A 20,385-nucleotide genomic window follows, 5' to 3' on the forward strand; every position below is an offset into this window, starting at 1 on the left:
CTGTTGTATTCAGCATTTCACTGTGTGGTCTACTACACCTGTTGTATTCAGCATTTCACTGTAAGGTCTACTACACCTGTTGTATTCAGCATTTCACTGTGAGGTCTACTACACCTGTTGTATTCAGCATTTCACTGTGAGGTCTACTACACCTGTTGTATTCAGCATTTCACTGTGAGGTCTACTACACCTGTTGTATTCAGCATTTCACTGTGAGGTCTACTACACCTGTTGTATTCAGCATTTCACTGTGAGGTCTACTACACCTGTTGTATTCAGCATTTCACTGTAAGGTCTACTACACCTGTTGTATTCAGCTTTTCACTGTGAGTTCTACACCTGTTGTATTCAGGATTTTACTGTAAGATCTACTACACCTGTTGTATTCAGCATTTCACTGTGTGGTCTACTACACCTGTTGTATTCAGCATTTCACTGTAAGGTCTACTACACCTGTTGTATTCAGCATTTCACTGTGAGGTCTACTACACCTGTTGTATTCAGCATTTCACTGTGAGGTCTACTACACCTGTTGTATTCAGCATTTCACTGTGAGGTCTACTACACCTGTTGTATTCAGCATTTCACTGTGAGGTCTACTACACCTGTTGTATTCAGCATTTCACTGTAAGGTCTACTACACCTGTTGTATTCAGCATTTCACTGTGAGTTCTACACCTGTTGTATTCAGGATTTCACTGTAAGGTCTACTACACCTGTTGTATTCAGCATTTCACTGTAAGGTCTACTACACCTGTTGTATTCATCATTTCACTGTAAGGTCTACTACACCTGTTGTATTCAGCATTTCACTGTAAGGTCTACTACACCTGTTGTATTCAGCATTTCACTGTAAGGTCTACTACACCTGTTGTATTCAGCATTTCACTGTAAGGTCTACTACACCTGTTGTATTCAGCATTTCACTGTAAGGTCTACTACACCTGTTGTATTCAGCATTTCACTGTAAGGTCTACTACACCGGTTGTAGTCAGCATTTCACTGTAAGGTCTACTACACCTGTTGTATTCAGCATTTCACTGTGAGGTCTACTACACCTGTTGTATTCATCATTTTACTGTAAGGTCTACTACACCTGTTGTATTCAGCATTTCACTGTAAGGTCTACTACACCTGTTGTATTCATCATTTCACTGTAAGGTCTACTACACCTGTTGTATTCAGCATTTCACTGTAAGGTCTACTACACCGGTTGTAGTCAGCATTTCACTGTAAGGTCTACTACACCTGTTGTATTCAGCATTTCACTGTGAGGTCTACTACACCTGTTGTATTCATCATTTTACTGTAAGGTCTACTACACCTGTTGTATTCAGCATTTCACTGTAAGGTCTACTACACCTGTTGTATTCAGCATTTTACTGTAAGGTCTACTACACCTGTTGTATTCAGCATTTCACTGTGAGGTCTACTACACCTGTTGTATTCATCATTTTACTGTAAGGTCTACTACACCTGTTGTATTCAGCATTTCACTGTAAGGTCTACTACACCTGTTGTATTCAGCATTTCACTGTGAGGTCTACTACACCTGTTGTATTCATCATTTTACTGTAAGGTCTACTACACCTGTTGTATTCAGCATTTCACTGTGAGGTCTACTACACCTGTTGTATTCAGCATTTCACTGTGAGTTCTACACCTGTTGTATTCATCATTTTACTGTAAGGTCTACTACACCTGTTGTATTCAGCATTTCACTGTATTTTTAGCCCGTGCGCGGCAAACTGACGCTATGAGAGAAAGGACATTGTTTAGTTTTCTACTTCTCCTGCTATTTGTAAACATAATGTATCTCTGAACAGACCACAGCTTGTGTTGGACGTGGCCCCATTTTCACTACACACATTATGATACAACAAGTTATACACAGTAAACAATCCCCATAGAGAGCATTGGCTGAGGCCAAACGGCACCCTGTTCCCTATGTAGTTCACTACTTTTTGGAGGGCTCTGGTCAAAAGTAGTGCACTATATTGAGAATCAGGTGCCATTTGGCCACAGGCCATGAGAAGGAGATGTCCCTGAGGAAAACACAGTGTCGTTGTCAGGCTGCGCTCCCCACGACTGGCACGGACATCCCACTCTGAAGAAACCAACAGTATCACAAAACGAGCTCAACTGTCTATGACTGTTTGTTTGTGTTTTAAATACCACTGCTTTCCAGACCATGGTTTTAAAATGACAACATCTGCTCTGTATCAACAACAGATTGAACGTTGTTCAAACCTGGACCTGGTATTCATGTGTATTAGGCTACGTGTGGTATTGTTATCTTGTGTTCTTTACAAACTACTGGTAGAAGGAATCTCCAGCTTGATGACTCCATCTTTATCCTGTGATCAGAAAACCTTTGGCATGGATTCATTTACAAAATGTTATACAGAGTTAAACAATGTTTTGTTAGGTCTTATTTTTTTTTTACTAGTGACAGTCACAACAAGCATCTATAGTTGATGCCATATGGTGAATTCACTGAATCCATGTAGCTTCAATAATCAATGGAAATCAGTCTCCAAACAGCTCTGTCACCAGATCGATTACACGTATACAGGATACACTGATAAAATGTCATATTGGAAAAGATATGTGGTCTGGCGAAGCAGATGAGCGTTCAGAAAACATAAATCTGAAAGCATTTGGTAACCAGGTTAGCCGGTTATTATCCTCAGCCCGTGTAAGACCAAAGTATCTAAACAAATCTCTATTTAACGTATTTATCTATCTATCTATCTATCATACCTTCTCTCCAATGCTGCTAGTGATGTTTCTGACATCTGGACTGGGTGTGAGAACTGCCTCCTCGGCTCCGAGCGGATGGCACATCTCCTGAATGGGCTTTTGTCCCGACGAAGCCAGCGATTTAGGGGTGCAGACACTCATTGTGCAAGCGAGGGGAAACCGAGAACGGATTTACCGGAAAATGTCTTAGTTTCTTGGCCTGGAATTATGGTTTGTTTTGTGATTATTTCCAATCCCGTGTATCAAATGCTGAACCCGCTGGCTGCAACCACACAACCGTCAGGTGACTCGCACCGCGCAGTCTCGGAAGTACAATAACAGTACCGGAAGTAATACAACGCTTGAGCCGGGGGGCGCGTTCGAGTGGATCACTTTTGTCAATTCGGGTGACAATCGTTGGTCAGATTCTTTCAAAGTGTGTTGCATTATTGGGATAAAATTGTCCCACTTGCACCTACATGTCCACTGCATGAACAATACAACCACCACAGGTAACCCAGTGGTTAGAGCATTGGACCTGTAACCAAAAGGTTGATAGATCAAATCCCCGAGCTGAAAAGGTAAAAATCTGTCGTTAACAAGGCAGTTAACTCACTGTTCCTAGGCCGTCATTGTAAATAATAATTTATTCTTCAATAACTTGCCTGGTTAAATGAATGTGATCAAAGGTTTTGACTGCACATTTCTGCAGTTGCTCCTCAACTTGAAGGCACTAATTGTCAATCATAAGTATTTTTTGTTAACCGATGTGAACGGGACCAAAGACATGACTGAAACAGAAAGCAGTTTGGAGGGAAAGAGGTATTCTGGAGAGAGACGTGCCTTGTGCATCTGAGCCACAATCCCCATATTCTTTGACCGTGTCAACCCAGCGGCCTCCTCAATGGATGAGTCCACTGAGACAGGTCTCCGGATTAGTCCACTGAGACAGGCCTCCTCAATGGATGAGTCCACTGAGACAGGCCTCCGCAATGGATGAGTCCACTGAGACAGGCCTCCGCAATGGATGAGTCCACTGAGACAGGCCTCCGCAATGGATGAGTCCACTGAGACAGGCCTCCGCAATGGATGAGTCCACTGAGACAGGCCTCCGGATTAGTCCACTGAGACAGGCCTCCTCAATGGATGAGTCCACTGAGACAGGCCTCCGCAATGGATGAGTCCACTGAGACAGGCCTCCGCAATGGATGAGTCCACTGAGACAGGCCTCCGCAATGGATGAGTCCACTGAGACAGGCCTCCTCAATGGATTAGTCCACTGAGACAGGCCTCCTCAATGGATGAGTCCACTGAGACAGGCCTCCGCAATGGATGAGTCCACTGAGACAGGCCTCCGCAATGGATGAGTCCACTGAGACAGGCCTCCGCAATGGATGAGTCCACTGAGACAGGCCTCCGCAATGGATGAATCCACTGAGACAGGCCTCCTCAATGGATGAGTCCACTGAGACAGGCCTCCGCAATGGATGAGTCCACTGAGACAGGCCTCCGCAATGGATGAGTCCACTGAGACAGGCCTCCGCAATGGATGAGTCCACTGAGACAGGCCTCCTCAATGGATTAGTCCACTGAGACAGGCCTCCTCAATGGATGAGTCCACTGAGACAGGCCTCCTCAATGGATGAGTCCACTGAGACAGGCCTCCGCAATGGATGAGTCCACTGAGACAGGCCTACTCAATGGATGAGTCCACTGAGACAGGCACAAATCAGGCAGCTGTCTCTTGTGCCATGAAAGACAAATCTTGTTTTCAAATATGGACCACTTTTGTCACACAGTAATTCATATACAGCACCCAAACAGTAGCTGTGCATGTGTAAAGTCACTGAAGCCAAGCCCCCCCCCCCCCTCCCTCCAAAAAAGTCCTATTACAACCTATGTGAAAGTGAAAGGGGGATATCGAGTCAGTTGTAAAGGGAAAGGGGGATATCTAGTCAGTTGTACAGGGAAAGGGGGATATCTAGTCAGTTGTAAAGGGAAAGGGGGATATCTAGTCAGTTGTAAAGGGGGATATCTAGTCAGTTGGAAAGGGAAAGGGGGATATCTAGTCAGTTGTAAAGGGAAAGGGGGATATCGAGTCAGTTGTACAGGGAAGGGGGGATACCTAGTCAGTTGTACAGGGAAAGGGGGATACATAGTCAGTTGGAAAGGGGGATATCTAGTCAGTTGGAAAGGGGGATATCTAGTCAGTTGTACAGGGAAAGGGGGATATCTAGTCAGTTGTACAGGGAAGGGGGGATATCTAGTCAGTTGTACAGGGAAAGGGGGATATCTAGTCAGTTGTAAAGGGAAAGGGGGATATCTAGTCAGTTGTAAAGGGGGATACCTAGTCAGTTGTACAGGGAAAGGGGGATACCTAGTCAGTTGGAAAGGGGGATATCTAGTCAGTTGGAAAGGGGGATATCTAGTCAGTTGTACAGGGAAAGGGGGATATCTAGTCAGTTGTACAGGGAAATGGGGATATCTAGTCAGTTGTAAAGGAAAGGGGGATACCTAGTCAGTTGGAAAGGGGGATATCTAGTCAGTTGGAAAGGGGGATATCTAGTCAGTTGGAAAGGGAAAGGGGATATCTAGTCAGTTGGAAAGGGAAAGGGGATATCTAGTCAGTTGGAAAGGGAAAGGGGATATCTAGTCAGTTGTAATGGGAAAGGGGATATCTAGTCAGTTGTAATGGGAAAGGGGATATCTAGTCAGTTGGAAAGGGAAAGGGGATATCTAGTCAGTTGTAATGGGAAAGGGGATATCTAGTCAGTTGTAATGGGAAAGGGGAAGTCAAAGTCAGAAGTTTAAATACACTTAGGTCGGAGTCATTAAAACTAGTTTTTCAACCACTACACAAATTTATTGTTAACAAACTATAGTTTTGGCAAGTCGGTTAGGACATGTACTTTGTGCATGACACAAGTAATTTTTCCAACAATTGTTTCCAACAATTGTTACAGATTATTACACTTATAAATCACTGTATCACAATTCCAGTGGTTCAGAAGTTCATATACACTAAGTTGACTGTGCCTTTAAACATCTTGGAAAATTCCAGAAAATTATGTCATGGCTTTAGAAGCTTCTGATAGGCTAATTGACATAATTTGAGTCAATTGGAGGTGTACCTGTGGATGTATTTCAAGGCCTACCTTCAAACGCAGTGCCTCTTTGCTTGACATCATGGGAAAATCAAAAGAAATCAGACAAGACCTCAGAAAAATAATTGTGTACCTCCACAAGTCTGGTTCATCCTTGGAAGCAATTTCCAAATGCCTGAAGGTACCACGTTCATCTGTACAAACAATAGTACGCAAGTATAAACACCATGGGACCACGCAGCCGTCATACCGCTCAGGAAGGAGACGCGTTCTGTCTCCTAGAGATGAACGTACTTTGGTGCGGAAGGTGCGAATCAAATCTTCCAAATGGACAATGACCCCAAGCATACTTCCAAAGTTGTGGCAAAATGGCTTAAGGACAACAAAGTCAAGGTATTGGAGTGGCCATCACAAAGCCCTAACCTCAATCCTATAGAAAATGTGTGGGCAGAACTGAAAAAGTGTGTGCGAGCAAGGAGGCCTACAAACCTGACTCAGTTACACCAGCTCTGTCAGGAGGAATGGGCCAAAATTCAACCAACTTATTGTGGGAAGCTTGTGGAAGGCTACCTGAAACGTTTGACCCAAGTTAAACAATTTTAAAGGCAATGCTACCAAATACTAATTGAGTGTATTTAAACCTCTGACCCACTGGGAATGTGATGAAAGAAATAAAAGCTGAAATCAACCACTCTACTGTTATTCTGACATTTCACATTCTGAAAATAGTGGTGATCCTAAGTGACCTAAAACAGGGATTTACTAGGATTAAATGTCAGGAATTTTGAAAAACTGAGTTTAAATGTATTTGGCTAAGGTGTATGTAAACTTCCGACTTCAACTGTACATTGACTACGTCCATCTCATTAATGTAGATCTAAATGACGGATCGCCTCTTATCAGCTCATCATCCCATTATGCCATAGTTTGTACATCTCAATTGTCAGTAGAAACACCATTTGTTTAAGTAAGTCAGCCATATGTTGTTGTTTTTTTACAAAATCAGTAAATGAGGCTGAATGAACTGTTTGGCTGCCAGACGAGGCTCCACTGATAGCCAGGTGTAGCGGTGGTAAGGATTCACTCCATGGGGAATGAACTGTTTGGCTGCCAGACAAGGCTCCACTGATAGCCAGGTGTAGCGGTGGTAAGGATTCACTCCATGGTGCTGAAAAGAAAGCTCAGCTGATATCCAGGTGTAGTGGTGGTAAGGAGTCATTCCATGGTGCTGAAAACAAGGCTCCACTGATAGCCAGGTGTAGCGGTGGTAAGGATTCACTCCATGGTGCTGAAAAGAAAGCTCTGCTGTTAAGACAGCTTTATGTAGACCAGTAGAGTAGAGGCACTTACAGAAGTTGTACACATGGAGGACATTTTTAGTAGCCTAGGGGCTGGGAAAAATGTGTCTTTTAAAAACGCATTTCATGCAATTCTATTTCATTTCACATGACCTGAGATTTTTTTTTAAACCGCATAAACGATCGAAATGGCAGACTACTTTGACACTGACAAACTGAGATCATTAAAAACGACCTTGTCTTGAATCCATCAATAGCCTAGGCCTAGGTGTGTGGAGACATATCGTAGGCTACAGTATGAGGAGGAAATTACAGTCCTAAAAATGCTTTCCAGTTTCACTGACTTACCCAATGATGCGCAGTTCACTTGCTGGTGATGGCCGATGCCAAAGTCTATCTTTCTCTCTTGTAAAACAATATTTGGAAGTAGATCTAATATATTGGTAGCCTACAGCATTATGTTCTCTTTTCAGCAGGAGCCATTTGCTTCACAACCCGTGTTTTCCCTCGATTGTATTCCAAATATTGCGAAAGGCCTTATTTTTCTCCGACAGATTTGCCGCACGTTCCCGACTGTAGGCTATTCCTTGTTATTTGGCTACGATCCACATGCTATTTTAAAAAGAAGCTATTGATCCTCAGTGGCTAAATTATAAGCCTTATCATGGTGTAGTGGGCTATTCTGAATTATTTCATTTATTTATGAACACACAGCTGTTATTCTATATCTTTGTCACATCTATTTCAATTCATCAGGGGTGCGTGCTGCAGTTCCCCCAGAACCCTTTGTGCTGCTATGATTCTATAAGGAAATAAATGTTGAAGTGCAACGCTGGAGAGATGAGAGTTGCTACGGTCACAAGACGCAGGCCTCCTAATTGTCCTTAGAATTTCTAAGCAAACAGCTGGAGGCAGGGCTTTCTCCTGTAGAGCTCCATTTTTATGGAACGGTCGGTCTGCCTACCCAAGTCAGAGACGCAAACTCGGTCTCAACCTTTAAGTCTTTACTGAAGACTCAGTATGGAAAGGCTCTGGAGCAACAAACTGCCCTTGCTGTCTCTGCCTGGCCGGTTCCCCTCTTTCCACTGGGATTTTCTGCCTCTAACCCTATTACAGGGGCTGAGTCACTGGCTTACTGGGCTCTCTCATGCCGTCCCTGGAAGGGGTGCGTCACCTGAGTGGGTTGATTCACTGATGTGGTCATCCTGTCTGGGTTGGCGCCCCCCCTTGGGTTGTGCCATGGCGGAGATCTTTGTGGGCTATACTCAGCCTTGTCTCAGGATGGTAGGTTGGTGGTTGAAGATATCCCTCTAGTGGTGTGGGGGCTGTGCTTTGGCAAAGTGGGTGAGGTTATAACCTTCCTATTTGGCCCTGTCCGGGGGTGTCCTCGGATGGGGCCACAGTGTCTCCTGACCCCTCCTATCTCAGCCTCCAGTATTTATGCTGCAGTAGTTTATGTGTCGGGTGGCTAGGGTCAGTTTGTTATATCTGGAGTACTGTCCAATTCGGTGTCATGTGTGAATCTAAGTGTGCGTTCTCTAATTCTCTCCTTCTCTCTTTCTTTCTCTCTCTCTCTCGGAGGACCTGAGCCCTAGGACCATGCCCCAGGACTACCTGACATGATGACTCCTTGCTGTCCCCAGTCCACCTGGCCGTGCTGCTGCTCCAGTTTCAACTGTTCTGCCTTATTATTATTCGACCATGCTGGTCATTTATGAACATTTGAACATCTTGGACATGTTCTGTTATAATCTCCACCCGGCACAGCCAGAAGAGGACTGGCCACCCCACATAGCCTGGTTCCTCTCTAGGTTTCTTCCTAGGTTTTGGCCTTTCTAGGGGGTTTTTCCTAGCCACCGTGCTTCTACACCTGCATTGCTTGCTGTTTGGGGTTTTAGGCTGGGTTTCTGTACAGCACTTTGAGATATCAGCTGATGTACGAAGGGCTATATAAATACATTTGATTTGATTTGATGTCTATCAGAGCAGAGAGGGAGAGAGAGAGATCGTAGAACGCGAATGTCATTCTAGTAACGTGAGAGATACTGGCATGTTTTTCACACAGCCCCGGTCACCTGTTGGTCTCAAACATAGTTAAAAATGTTACGCAAACCATAAACCCGGGCCGGATCAAACCCGAATCAACTCTTAGAATATTAGGCCAGGGTTGAAAAATCTACGTTTTCACATTACATTTTTGGGGGCAACTCAAATGAACTTTGATCTCTTTTTTTCAATTTTTTTAGGGTTGCTGGATTGAATCTCTGAGCTGACAAGGTCAAAATCTGTCATTCTACCCCTGAACAAGGCAGTTAACCCCCCTGGCTGTGGCCGTCATTGTAAATAAGAGTTTGTTCTTAACTGACTCGTTAAATTTAAAAACAAATAGATATATTCCGGACTCCGACATTGCTCATTCTGATATTTCTTTATTTTTAGTTGTTGGATTATGTATGTATTGTTTTTTTTATTGCTAGCTATTACTGCACTTTTGGAGCTAGAAACACAAGAATGATATAGGTCGCGTGTCTGAGTTTTGGGTATGTGGTTCAATGAGAGGTTTACGTGGAAGACACACGACACACAAACACCGTTTTATATGTACCAGGCATTGATCAGGTCATCTTTGGATTATGGGAGTTTTGTATATGGATCGGCAGCCAAAACGGTACCACAGCGCCTCGATAGGATACAGTCAACGGCCCTGAGAGTGTGTGTGGTCACCTTCAGGACGACACCTGTTGAGGCATTGCAGGTCGATAGTGGGGAACTGCCACTGAGGATAAGGAAGGACAAACTGGCATTATTGTACTGGCCCGAGATTGAAAAGGAGTTCAGAAGGACACCCTGCGGTCACGGCAACTGGGGAATGCTGGGAGCGAGGAGTGGATAAGCAGAGGGCGTGCGGGTGGATAATTGGGCAGAAAGTGGTAGAATATGGACTGAGGGGGAGCGAGAGATTAGGGCCGGCAATTGCATTGGAGAACGTCCCTCCGCGGCTGTTTCTGAAACCAAGTGTAGATGTGGATATGATTGAGGGTAAGAGAGAATGTGGAGAGAACGTGAGACGGTGTTTAAGGATTTTTACAGATGGTTGAAAGGATATAGTCAGGGGCAGGGGTGTGTATCCCAGATTTCAACTCTAACCACTAGGCTACCTGCCTCCCCTCCACTCTAACCACTAGGCTACCTGCCTCCCCTCCACTCTAACCACTAGGCTACCTGCCTCCCCTCCACTCTAACCACTAGACTACCTGCCTCCTCTCCACTCTAACCACTAGACTACCTGCCTCCTCTCCACTCTAACCACCAGGCTACCTGCCTCCCCTCCACTCTAACCACTAGGCTACCTGCCTCCCCAGTAACATAGGAGGTGGGGAGTATGGGGTGTAGGAGAGAGGAAGTTATGTGGAGTAGACTACGGTTTGGGCACACAGGTTTGAATGCCACATAGTGGATGATAGGGAGAAATGAAACAGGTCTGTGTGATGACTGTTTAGCGGCACAAACGGTGGAACATGTGTTTTATATTTTGTGAACTGTATAACGTAGATAGGGAGAGATTGTGTTTGTGAAGGGTTAGAGAGGATGGACGGGGGTTGGGGTTTGGGTGGATTAGTGGGGGAAGGAAAGGGGAAGGGAAGTGGTGTCTAAGGCTCTATTTCACTTTCTTAGAGGAACAGGACTAATGAAGATAATTTAATATAGGTAGGCAGTCACCGGCCTCACACTCCAGGACAATAGGTGGCGTTGTATGGATCTTAAAAGTTGGATGCGATCCGCCAACCCAATCACAAAGAAGAAGAAGACGAAGAAGAAGGAGCAAACATTTCGCTGCGCCTGCAGATCTGTGTACTCGACCAAATAAACCTTGATTTGATCGATAGTCCCCAACTTGACAAAAACGATCCGCTCGAACGCGCCCTTAGTTGAAGTGGTCACGTTACTTTCTTTTTTGTTGATACACGAGTTCACCAGAGAAGTAAAACGTAGTTATGTTTTAGCGGCTTTGTTTCTGTATATAGCAACACAAATATATATATTTGTACGTAGAACTCAAGCATTCTATTCTTTGTAATAGTTATGTAGCTATTTGAACGACTGGTGAACATCTGCTTATCCTTGGTCGATTTGTCCCAGTGCTAATGCTAACTAGCTAGCACAGCGCTCTCTCTATCTTTTGTGTTGTTTAGGCTGCAGTCACTTCCTCTGACATGGCCTCGCCTGCACCTGGAGCGGGTAAGTCAAGTAGCAGAAGGCCGGGTAGTATAGCTAGTAGGTAGCTCTGAGCAAGGGTGTTTTCTGCTGCTTGCTGATGGCGAGTCATCTTCAAGTAGAACTGGACTACAGTTGGCTTTATTTGTGCTGATTCTGCATTTGTGTAATATTATTTAGTTGCTAATCAGTATTTTTTTTTCTCTACTCAGGATTCCAGAACAAGAACCGTGTTGCCATTTTGGCTGAATTGGACAAGGAGAAGAGACGCTTGATACAGAACTCCTCCATGAATAACCCTGGCGCCAGGTATCTGGAAGCATCTGGTTATGTGTGTGTGTGTGTGTCAGTGACAAACTTTGTCTGCGCTCCTTATAGTGAACTACTTTTGAACAGAGCCCTATGAGCCCTGGTCAAAAGTATTGCATTTATATAGGGTGTTGTTTGGGACGTAGACCCCAGTGCAGCCCCTGACCCATATCCCTCCATCCCTCTCGCCAACAGCATCCCTCTCTCCAGACCAGCCCTGAATAAAGACTTCAGAGACCACGCGGAGCAGCAGCACATCGCTGCCCAGCAGAAAGCAGCTCTGCAGGTAAGGCCTTGACCTCATTCTAAAATTTCAGAAATGCACCCCTCCCTCCTTGTTTCATCTGGGGGTAAGCATAGATCTATAAGTGATTGGACGGGTGTGAGCGAGGTGTTACCTAAACCGACCAATTCAGATCTGGGATTTCTTTGAGGACGGTAGGATGGAAGGATGCATTTCAGAAGTTTTTTTTTTAGGAGGGTCATAGGTGGCCCCAGAGCCATTCTGCATGATCTCTATAAATACAGAAAGGCAGGGGTCGGCAACATGTGGCCCACGAGTGATTTTTATTTTTAGGTTTAAAAAATACTAAAATTACTAGGAATAAAGCTAAGAATGAGTTTAATGTAGAAAATCTGTTCCCAAATATTCCCAAGACAAAAAAATGAAAAGATGTGACTGTATCTTAATGTAATCAAAGAGGAAAGTGGGATATCTAGTCAGTTGGAAAGGGAAAGGGGGATACCTAGTCAGTTGGAAAGGGAAAGGGGGATACCTAGTCAGTTGGAAAGGGAAAGGGGGATACCTAGTCAGTTGGAAAGGGAAAGGGGGACACCTAGTCAGTTGTAAAGGGGGACACCTAGTCAGTTGGAAAGGGAAAGGGGGATACCTAGTCAGTTGGAAAGGGAAAGGGGGATACCTAGTCAGTTGGAAAGGGGGACACCTAGTCAGTTGGAAAGGGGGATACCTAGTCAGTTAGAAAGGGAAAGGGGGATATCTAGTCAGTTGGAAAGGGGGATATCTAGTCAGTTGGAAAGGGGGATACCTAGTCAGTTAGAAAGGGAAAGGGGGATACCTAGTCAGTTAGAAAGGGAAAGGGGGACACCTAGTCAGTTGGAAAGGGGGACACCTAGTCAGTTGGAAAGGGGGATACCTAGTCAGTTAGAAAGGGAAAGGGGGACACCTAGTCAGTTGGAAAGGGGGATACCTAGTCAGTTAGAAAGGGAAAGGGGGATATCTAGTCAGTTGGAAAGGGGGATATCTAGTCAGTTGGAAAGGGGGATACCTAGTCAGTTAGAAAGGGAAAGGGGGACACCTAGTCAGTTGGAAAGGGGGACACCTAGTCAGTTGGAAAGGGGGATACCTAGTCAGTTAGAAAGGGAAAGGGGGACACCTAGTCAGTTGGAAAGGGGGACACCTAGTCAGTTGGAAAGGGAAAGGGGGACACCTAGTCAGTTGGGAAGGGGGATACCTAGTCAGTTGGAAAGGGAAGGGGGATACCTAGTCAGTTGGAAAGGGGGACACCTAGTCAGTTGGAAAGGGAAAGGGGGATACCTAGTCAGTTGGAAAGGGGGATACCTAGTCAGTTGGAAAGGGGGACACCTAGTCAGTTGGAAAGGGGAAGGGGGATACCTAGTCAGTTGGAAAGGGAAAGGGGGATGCCTAGTCAGTTGGAAAGGGGGACACCTAGTCAGTTGGAAAGGGGAAGGGGGATACCTAGTCAGTTGGAAAGGGAAAGGGGGACACCTAGTCAGTTGGAAAGGGAAAGGGGGACACCTAGTCAGTTGGAAAGGGAAAGGGGGATACCTAGTCAGTTGGAAAGGGGGATACCTAGTCAGTTGGAAAGGGGGACACCTAGTCAGTTGGAAAGGGGAAGGGGGATACCTAGTCAGTTGGAAAGGGAAAGGGGGATGCCTAGTCAGTTGGAAAGGGGGACACCTAGTCAGTTGGAAAGGGGAAGGGGGATACCTAGTCAGTTGGAAAGGGAAAGGGGGATACCTAGTCAGTTGGAAAGGGGGACACCTCGTCAGTTGGAAAGGGGGACACCTCGTCAGTTGGAAAGGGGGACACCTAGTCAGTTGGAAAGGGGGACACCTAGTCAGTTGGAAAGGGGGACACCTAGTCAGTTGGAAAGGGGGACACCTAGTCAGTTGGAAAGGGGGACACCTAGTCAGTTGGAAAGGGGGACACCTAGTCAGTTGGAAAGGGGGACACCTAGTCAGTTGGAAAGGGGGACACCTAGTCAGTTGGAAAGGGGGATACCTAGTCAGTTGGAAAGGGGGATACCTAGTCAGTTGGAAAGGGGGATACCTAGTCAGTTGGAAAGGGGGATACCTAGTCAGTTGGAAAGGGGGACACCTCGTCAGTTGGAAAGGGGGACACCTAGTCAGTTGGAAAGGGGGACACCTAGTCAGTTGGAAAGGGGGACACCTAGTCAGTTGGAAAGGGGGACACCTAGTCAGTTGGAAAGGGGGACACCTAGTCAGTTGGAAAGGGGGACACCTAGTCAGTTGGAAAGGGGGACACCTAGTCAGTTGGAAAGGGGGATACCTAGTCAGTTGGAAAGGGGGATACCTAGTCAGTTGGAAAGGGGGATACCTAGTCAGTTGGAAAGGGGGATACCTAGTCAGTTGGAAAGGGGGACACCTCGTCAGTTGGAAAGGGGGACACCTCGTCAGTTGGAAAGGGGGACACCTAGTCAGTTGGAAAGGGGGACACCTAGTCAGTTGGAAAGGGGGACACCTAGTCAGTTGGAAAGGGGGACACCTAGTCAGTTGGAAAGGGAAAGGGGGATACCTAGTCAGTTGGAAAGGGAAAGGGGGATACCTAGTCAGTTGGAAAGGGGGACACCTAGTCAGTTGGAAAGGGGGACACCTAGTCAGAGGGAAAGGGGGACACCTAGTCAGTTGGAAAGGGGGATATCTAGTCAGTTGTAAAGGGGGATATCTAGTCAGTTGGAAAGGGGGATATCTAGTCAGTTGGAAAGGGGGATATCTAGTCAGTTGGAAAGGGGGATATCTAGTCAGTTGGAAAGGGGGACACCTAGTCAGTTGGAAAGGGGGACACCTAGTCAGTTGGAAAGGGAAAGGCGGACACCTAGTCAGTTGTAAAGGGAAAGGGGGATACCTAGTCAGTTGTAAAGGGAAAGGGGGACACCCAGTCAGTTGGAAAGGGGGATATCTAGTCAGTTGGAAAGGGGGATACCTAGTCAGTTGTAAAGGGGGATATCTAGTCAGCTGTAAAGGGGGATACCTACTCCAAGTCTCAGAGCGAGTGACGTTTGAAACGCTATTAGCGCGCACCCAGCTAACTAGCTAGCCATTTCACATCGGTTACACCAGCCTCATCTCTGGAGTTGATAGGCTTGAAGTCATAAACAGCGCTGTGCTTGCGAAGAGCTGCTGGCAAAATGCACGAAAGTGCTGTTTGAATGAATGCTTCTGAGCCTGCTGCTGTCTACCATCACTCAGTCAGACTGCTCTATCAAATCATAGACTTAATTATAACATAATAACACACAGAAATACGAGCCTTTGGTCATTAATATGGTAGAATCCAGAAACGATCATCTCGAAAACAAAACGTTTATTCTTTCAGTGAAATACGGAACCGTTCTGTATTTTATCTAACGGATGGCATCCCTAAGTCTAAATATTCCTGTTACATTGGCCGACCTTCAATGTTATGTCATAATTATGTACAATTCTGGCAAATTAGTTCGCAATGAGCCAGGCGGCCCAAACTGTTGCATATACCCTGACTCTGCGTGCAATGAACGCAAGAGAAGTGACACAATTTCCCTAGTTAATATTGCCTGCTAACCTGGATTTCTTTTAGCTAAATATGCAGGTTTAAAAACATATACTCCTGTGTATTGATTTTAAGAAAGGCATTGATGTTTATGGTTAGGTACACATTGGAGCAACGACAGTCCTTTTTCACGAATGCACACTGCATCGATTATGTGCAACGCAGGACATGCTAGATAAACTAGTAATATCATCATCCATGTGTAGTTATAACTAGTGATTATGATTGATTAAGTTTAATGCTAGCTAGCAACTTACCTTGGCTTCTTAGTGCATTCGCGTAACAGGCAGTCTCCTCGTGAGGCAGGTGGTTAGAGCGTTGGACTAGTAACCGTAAGGTTGCAAGATTGAATCCCTGAGCTGACAAGGTAAAAATCTGTCGTTCTGCCCCTGAACAAGGCAGTTAACCCACTGTTCCTAGGCCGCCATTGAAAATAAGAATGTTATTTTTTTACACAACAAATGTTCTAATCTGGGAGGTAAACTTGAAGTATTCTATCATTTGTCTGTGTATTCAGATGGAATCAAGGCCAGAATGTACCAGAAGCCACCAAATTAGAGCTTCTTTGTCAAACACAATCTAACCAGAGGTCACTTTCTACTCTGTGAACTTGTGGAAAACAACCTAATCTTCCTTTATCTTCTGTTTGTAGCATGCCCATGCTCACTCTTCTGGATTCTTCATCACTCAAGACTCGTCCTTCGGGAACCTGATCCTCCCGGTGCTGCCCCGTCTAGACCCACCTCCACCAGCAGAATAACCTTAAGAAGAAAACACCCAACGGCTAAAAGCAGCAGGTGGTTTACAGATCACCTGTTGGGTGTTGACGAATGGCAGTGGGCCACAGATCACCTGTTGGGTGTTGACGAATGGCAGCGGACCACAGATCACGTGTTGACGAATGGCAGCGGGGCCACAGATCACCTGTTGGGTGTTGACGAATGGCAGAGCGCCACAGATCGGCCCTCATTTTTCCCAACGATTCTGTTGAATTGCCACTGTTCGGTCGACACACGGCACATCGTTTAGTGCACATGGCCGACGTTTGTTTCTGGTGTTTTCTCCGCGAACAGACAGTGACAACACTTTGTTACAAGGACTTTCTGAACAAGGTCTTGGATTGTTTGTTGAAGCTAAGGGTCATGTTATTTCTGTCTATTTTTGGTGCACCGTACATCATGTGGTTTTGAAAGACAAATGTCATTTTTCTAACATTTTTTATAAATGGAAAAATAAACAAATAAAGATCAAGTCAACAACAACATTTGGACCTTTTACTTGGGAATTTGCAAACTCATATTAAACCCAGACGTTATATTGTTACAACATAGAAGGAACCAGGGTTGGGTTTACTGTTTGATGATAAAACAAATCAATTACCAGCAAAAATATTGTAATTGGATTACTTTTGAAAAAACGTATTATTACTTGGATTACTTTTGAAAAAACGTATTATTACTTGGATTACTTTTAAATTCCGATAGGATGTTTGTGAAAAAAATAAAAAAATAATCGACACCTTTCTGTTTCCTCAATAACATTCAATTCAGCATTGAAAAAAAGAAAAAAGCACACGTTTTTTAGTTTGTTTGACCTGGGTGAGTCTGACCACAAGTCAGAGACCAATATGATGACACGTCAAATGTGTTTGATGGATCCTTTTCATATAATACGAAAGTAACAAGGTAATAAAATTACTGCGTTTGGGTAATCCCAAAAATCACATTAGTTATTACAATTTTGGTAGGTAACTAACGGATTATATTTAGAAAGTAATCTACCCAACCCTGGAAGGAACTATGAACATAGCTTGTGAAATAACACATATGGAATCATGTAGTAACCAAAAAAAGAAGAGTTAAATCAAAATATATTTTTGATTCTTCAAAGTAGCCACCCTTCGCCTTGACAGCTTTGCACACGCTTGGCATTCTCTCAACCAGCTTCATGGGGAATGCTTTTCCAACAGTCTTGAAGGAGGTACCACATATGCTGAGCACTTGTTTGCTGTTTTTCCTTCACTCTGCGGTACAACTCACCCCAAACCATCTCTATTTGGTTGAGGCCAGATGATTGTGGAGGCCAGGTCATCTGATGCAGCACTCCATCACTCTCCTTCTTGGTCAAATAGCCCTTACACAGCCTGGAGGGTCAAAGACACGGTGGTTGGAACCAAAAATCTTAAAATCAGACAAGGACAGATTTCCACCGGTCTAATGTCCATTGCTCGTGTTTCTTGGCCCAAGCAAGTCTCTTCTTATTGGTGTCCTTTAGTTGTGGTTTCTTTGCAGCAATTTGACCATGAAGGCCTGATTCACACAGTCTCCTCTGAACAGTTGATGTTGAGATGTGTCTGTTACCTGAACTCTGAAGCATTTATTTGGGCTGCAATTTCTGAGTCTGGTAACTCTAATGAACTTATCCTCTGCAGCAGAGGAAACTCTGGGTCTTCCTTTCCTGTGGCGGTCCTCACGAGAGCCAGTTTTTGCGACTGCACTTGAGTTAACTTTCAACGTTCTTGAAATCTTCAGAATTTCATGTCTTAAATTAACCAGAATTTTGTATGTTTTGAATATGGTGTCATTTTGTTCATAAACCATGTGCCATAGAATCAGTACATCAAATCTCTTACCAACTATATATGGCACAGCTGCAAAAAATGTTGGTACTTAAATGAAACTGGTATACTTTTTAATGTATCACAATTTTCTTTAACCAATTTTGGTCTTTAATGCCAACAGACACGTTCCTTACTTTTTCCCCACTTCTACTTGCCTCTTCCATTTTTGTGGTAATGCTGCAATTAGTTGGTTGTGATTCTGGGTGGAGCAGACATTTCCATATGTCTGTGTTAGCTGCATGTGTGACATAACTTCACCAGTCACATTTATGATAACATTTACAAAGATTAGGCCTTTTATTTTTATCCCAAAAATGATTTTTTTTATCAATTAGTTTGAGTTTTATAATATTTGTATTTTCTGGTGGATTAAACTGATTAAATTGCAAAAAAGGGAGAGGTTGTAATCTGAATACAGTGAGAGGTTGTAATCTGAATACAGTGAGAGGTTGTAATCTGAATACAGTGAGAGGTTGTAATCTGAATACAGGGAGAGGTTGTAATCTGAATACAGGGAGAGGTTGTAATCTGAATACAGGGAGAGGTTGTAATCTGAATAAAGGGAGAGGTTGTAATCTGAATACAGTGAGAGGTTGTAATCTGAATACAGTGAGAGGTTATAATCTGAATACAGGGAGAGGTTGTAATCTGAATACAGTGAGAGGTTGTAATCTGAATACAGTGAGAGGTTGTAATCTGAATACAGTGAGAGGTTGTAATCTGAATACAGTGAGAGGTTGTAATCTGAATACAGGGAGAGGTTGTAATCTGAATACAGGGAGAGGTTGTAATCTGAATACAGGGAGAGGTTGTAATCTGAATACAGTGAGAGGTTGTAATCTGAATACAGTGAGAGGTTGTAATCTGAATAAAGGGAGAGGTTGTAATCTGAATACAGGGAGAGGTTGTAATCTGAATACAGGGAGAGGTTGTAATCTGAATACAGTGAGAGGTTATAATCTGAATACAGGGAGAGGTTGTAATCTGAATACAGTGAGAGGTTGTAATCTGAATACAGTGAGAGGTTGTAATCTGAATACAGTGAGAGGTTGTAATCTGAATAAAGGGAGAGGTTGTAATCTGAATACAGTGAGAGGTTGTAATCTGAATACAGTGAGAGGTTGTAATCTGAATACAGTGAGAGGTTGTAATCTGAATACAGTGAGAGGTTGTAATCTGAATACAGTGAGAGGTTGTAATCTGAATACAGTGAGAGGTTGTAATCTGAATACAGGGAGAGGTTGTAATCTGAATACAGGGAGAGGTTGTAATCTGAATACAGGGAGAGGTTGTAATCTGAATACAGTGAGAGGTTGTAATCTGAATACAGTGAGAGGTTGTAATCTGAATAAAGGGAGAGGTTGTAATCTGAATACAGGGAGAGGTTGTAATCTGAATACAGGGAGAGGTTGTAATCTGAATACAGTGAGAGGTTATAATCTGAATACAGGGAGAGGTTGTAATCTGAATACAGTGAGAGGTTGTAATCTGAATACAGTGAGAGGTTGTAATCTGAATAAAGGGAGAGGTTGTAATCTGAATACAGTGAGAGGTTGTAATCTGAATACAGTGAGAGGTTGTAATCTGAATACAGTGAGAGGTTGTAATCTGAATACAGTGAGAGGTTGTAATCTGAATACAGTGAGAGGTTGTAATATGAATACAGTGAGAGGTTGTAATCTGAATACAGTGAGAGGTTGTAATCTGAATAAAGGGAGAGGTTGTAATCTGAATACAGTGAGAGGTTGTAATCTGAATACAGTGAGAGGTTGTAATCTGAATACAGTGAGAGGTTGTAATCTGAATACAGTGAGAGGTTGTAATCTGAATACAGTGAGAGGTTGTAATCTGAATACAGTGAGAGGTTGTAATCTGAATACAGGGAGAGGTTGTAATCTGAATACAGTGAGAGGTTGTAATCTGAATACAGTGAGAGGTTGTAATCTGAATACAGTGAGAGGTTGTAATCTGAATAAAGGGAGAGGTTGTAATCTGAATACAGTGAGAGGTTGTAATCTGAATACAGTGAGAGGTTGTAATCTGAATACAGTGAGAGGTTGTAATCTGAATACAGTGAGAGGTTGTAATCTGAATACAGTGAGAGGTTGTAATCTGAATACAGTGAGAGGTTGTAATCTGAATACAGTGAGAGGTTGTAATCTGAATAAAGGGAGAGGTTGTAATCTGAATAAAGGAGAGGTTGTAATCTGAATAAAGGGAGAGGTTGTAATCTGAATACAGGGAGAGGTTGTAATCTGAATACAGGGAGAGGTTGTAATCTGAATA

General features: G+C 43.9%; 2 protein-coding genes across 2 annotated transcripts in view; one reads left to right on the top strand and one right to left on the bottom strand.

The window, feature by feature from the left end:
- Positions 1–3,029, bottom strand: part of LOC139409817 (sorting nexin-30-like) — a 40,951-nt gene extending 37,922 nt beyond the window's left edge. Inside the window, exon 1 of the mRNA XM_071155199.1 lies at positions 2,764–3,029. Coding sequence (XP_071011300.1) covers positions 2,764–2,904 — 141 coding nt within the window. The 5' untranslated portion in view covers positions 2,905–3,029. The remainder of the gene's footprint in view (positions 1–2,763) is intronic.
- A 7,908-nt stretch (positions 3,030–10,937) lies between these two features.
- Positions 10,938–16,741, top strand: LOC139409818 (ints3 and nabp interacting protein). The gene is made up of 4 exons (XM_071155201.1): positions 10,938–11,383; positions 11,572–11,668; positions 11,864–11,954; positions 16,132–16,741. The coding sequence occupies exons 1-4, from the start codon at positions 11,359–11,361 to the stop codon at positions 16,237–16,239; spliced, it is 321 nt and encodes a 106-aa protein (XP_071011302.1). The 5' UTR covers positions 10,938–11,358; the 3' UTR covers positions 16,240–16,741.
- The last annotated feature ends 3,644 nt before the right edge of the window (positions 16,742–20,385 follow it).

The sequence above is a fragment of the Oncorhynchus clarkii genome, chromosome 5 (genome assembly GCF_045791955.1).
Source record: "Oncorhynchus clarkii lewisi isolate Uvic-CL-2024 chromosome 5, UVic_Ocla_1.0, whole genome shotgun sequence".
Taxonomy (NCBI): domain Eukaryota; kingdom Metazoa; phylum Chordata; class Actinopteri; order Salmoniformes; family Salmonidae; genus Oncorhynchus; species Oncorhynchus clarkii.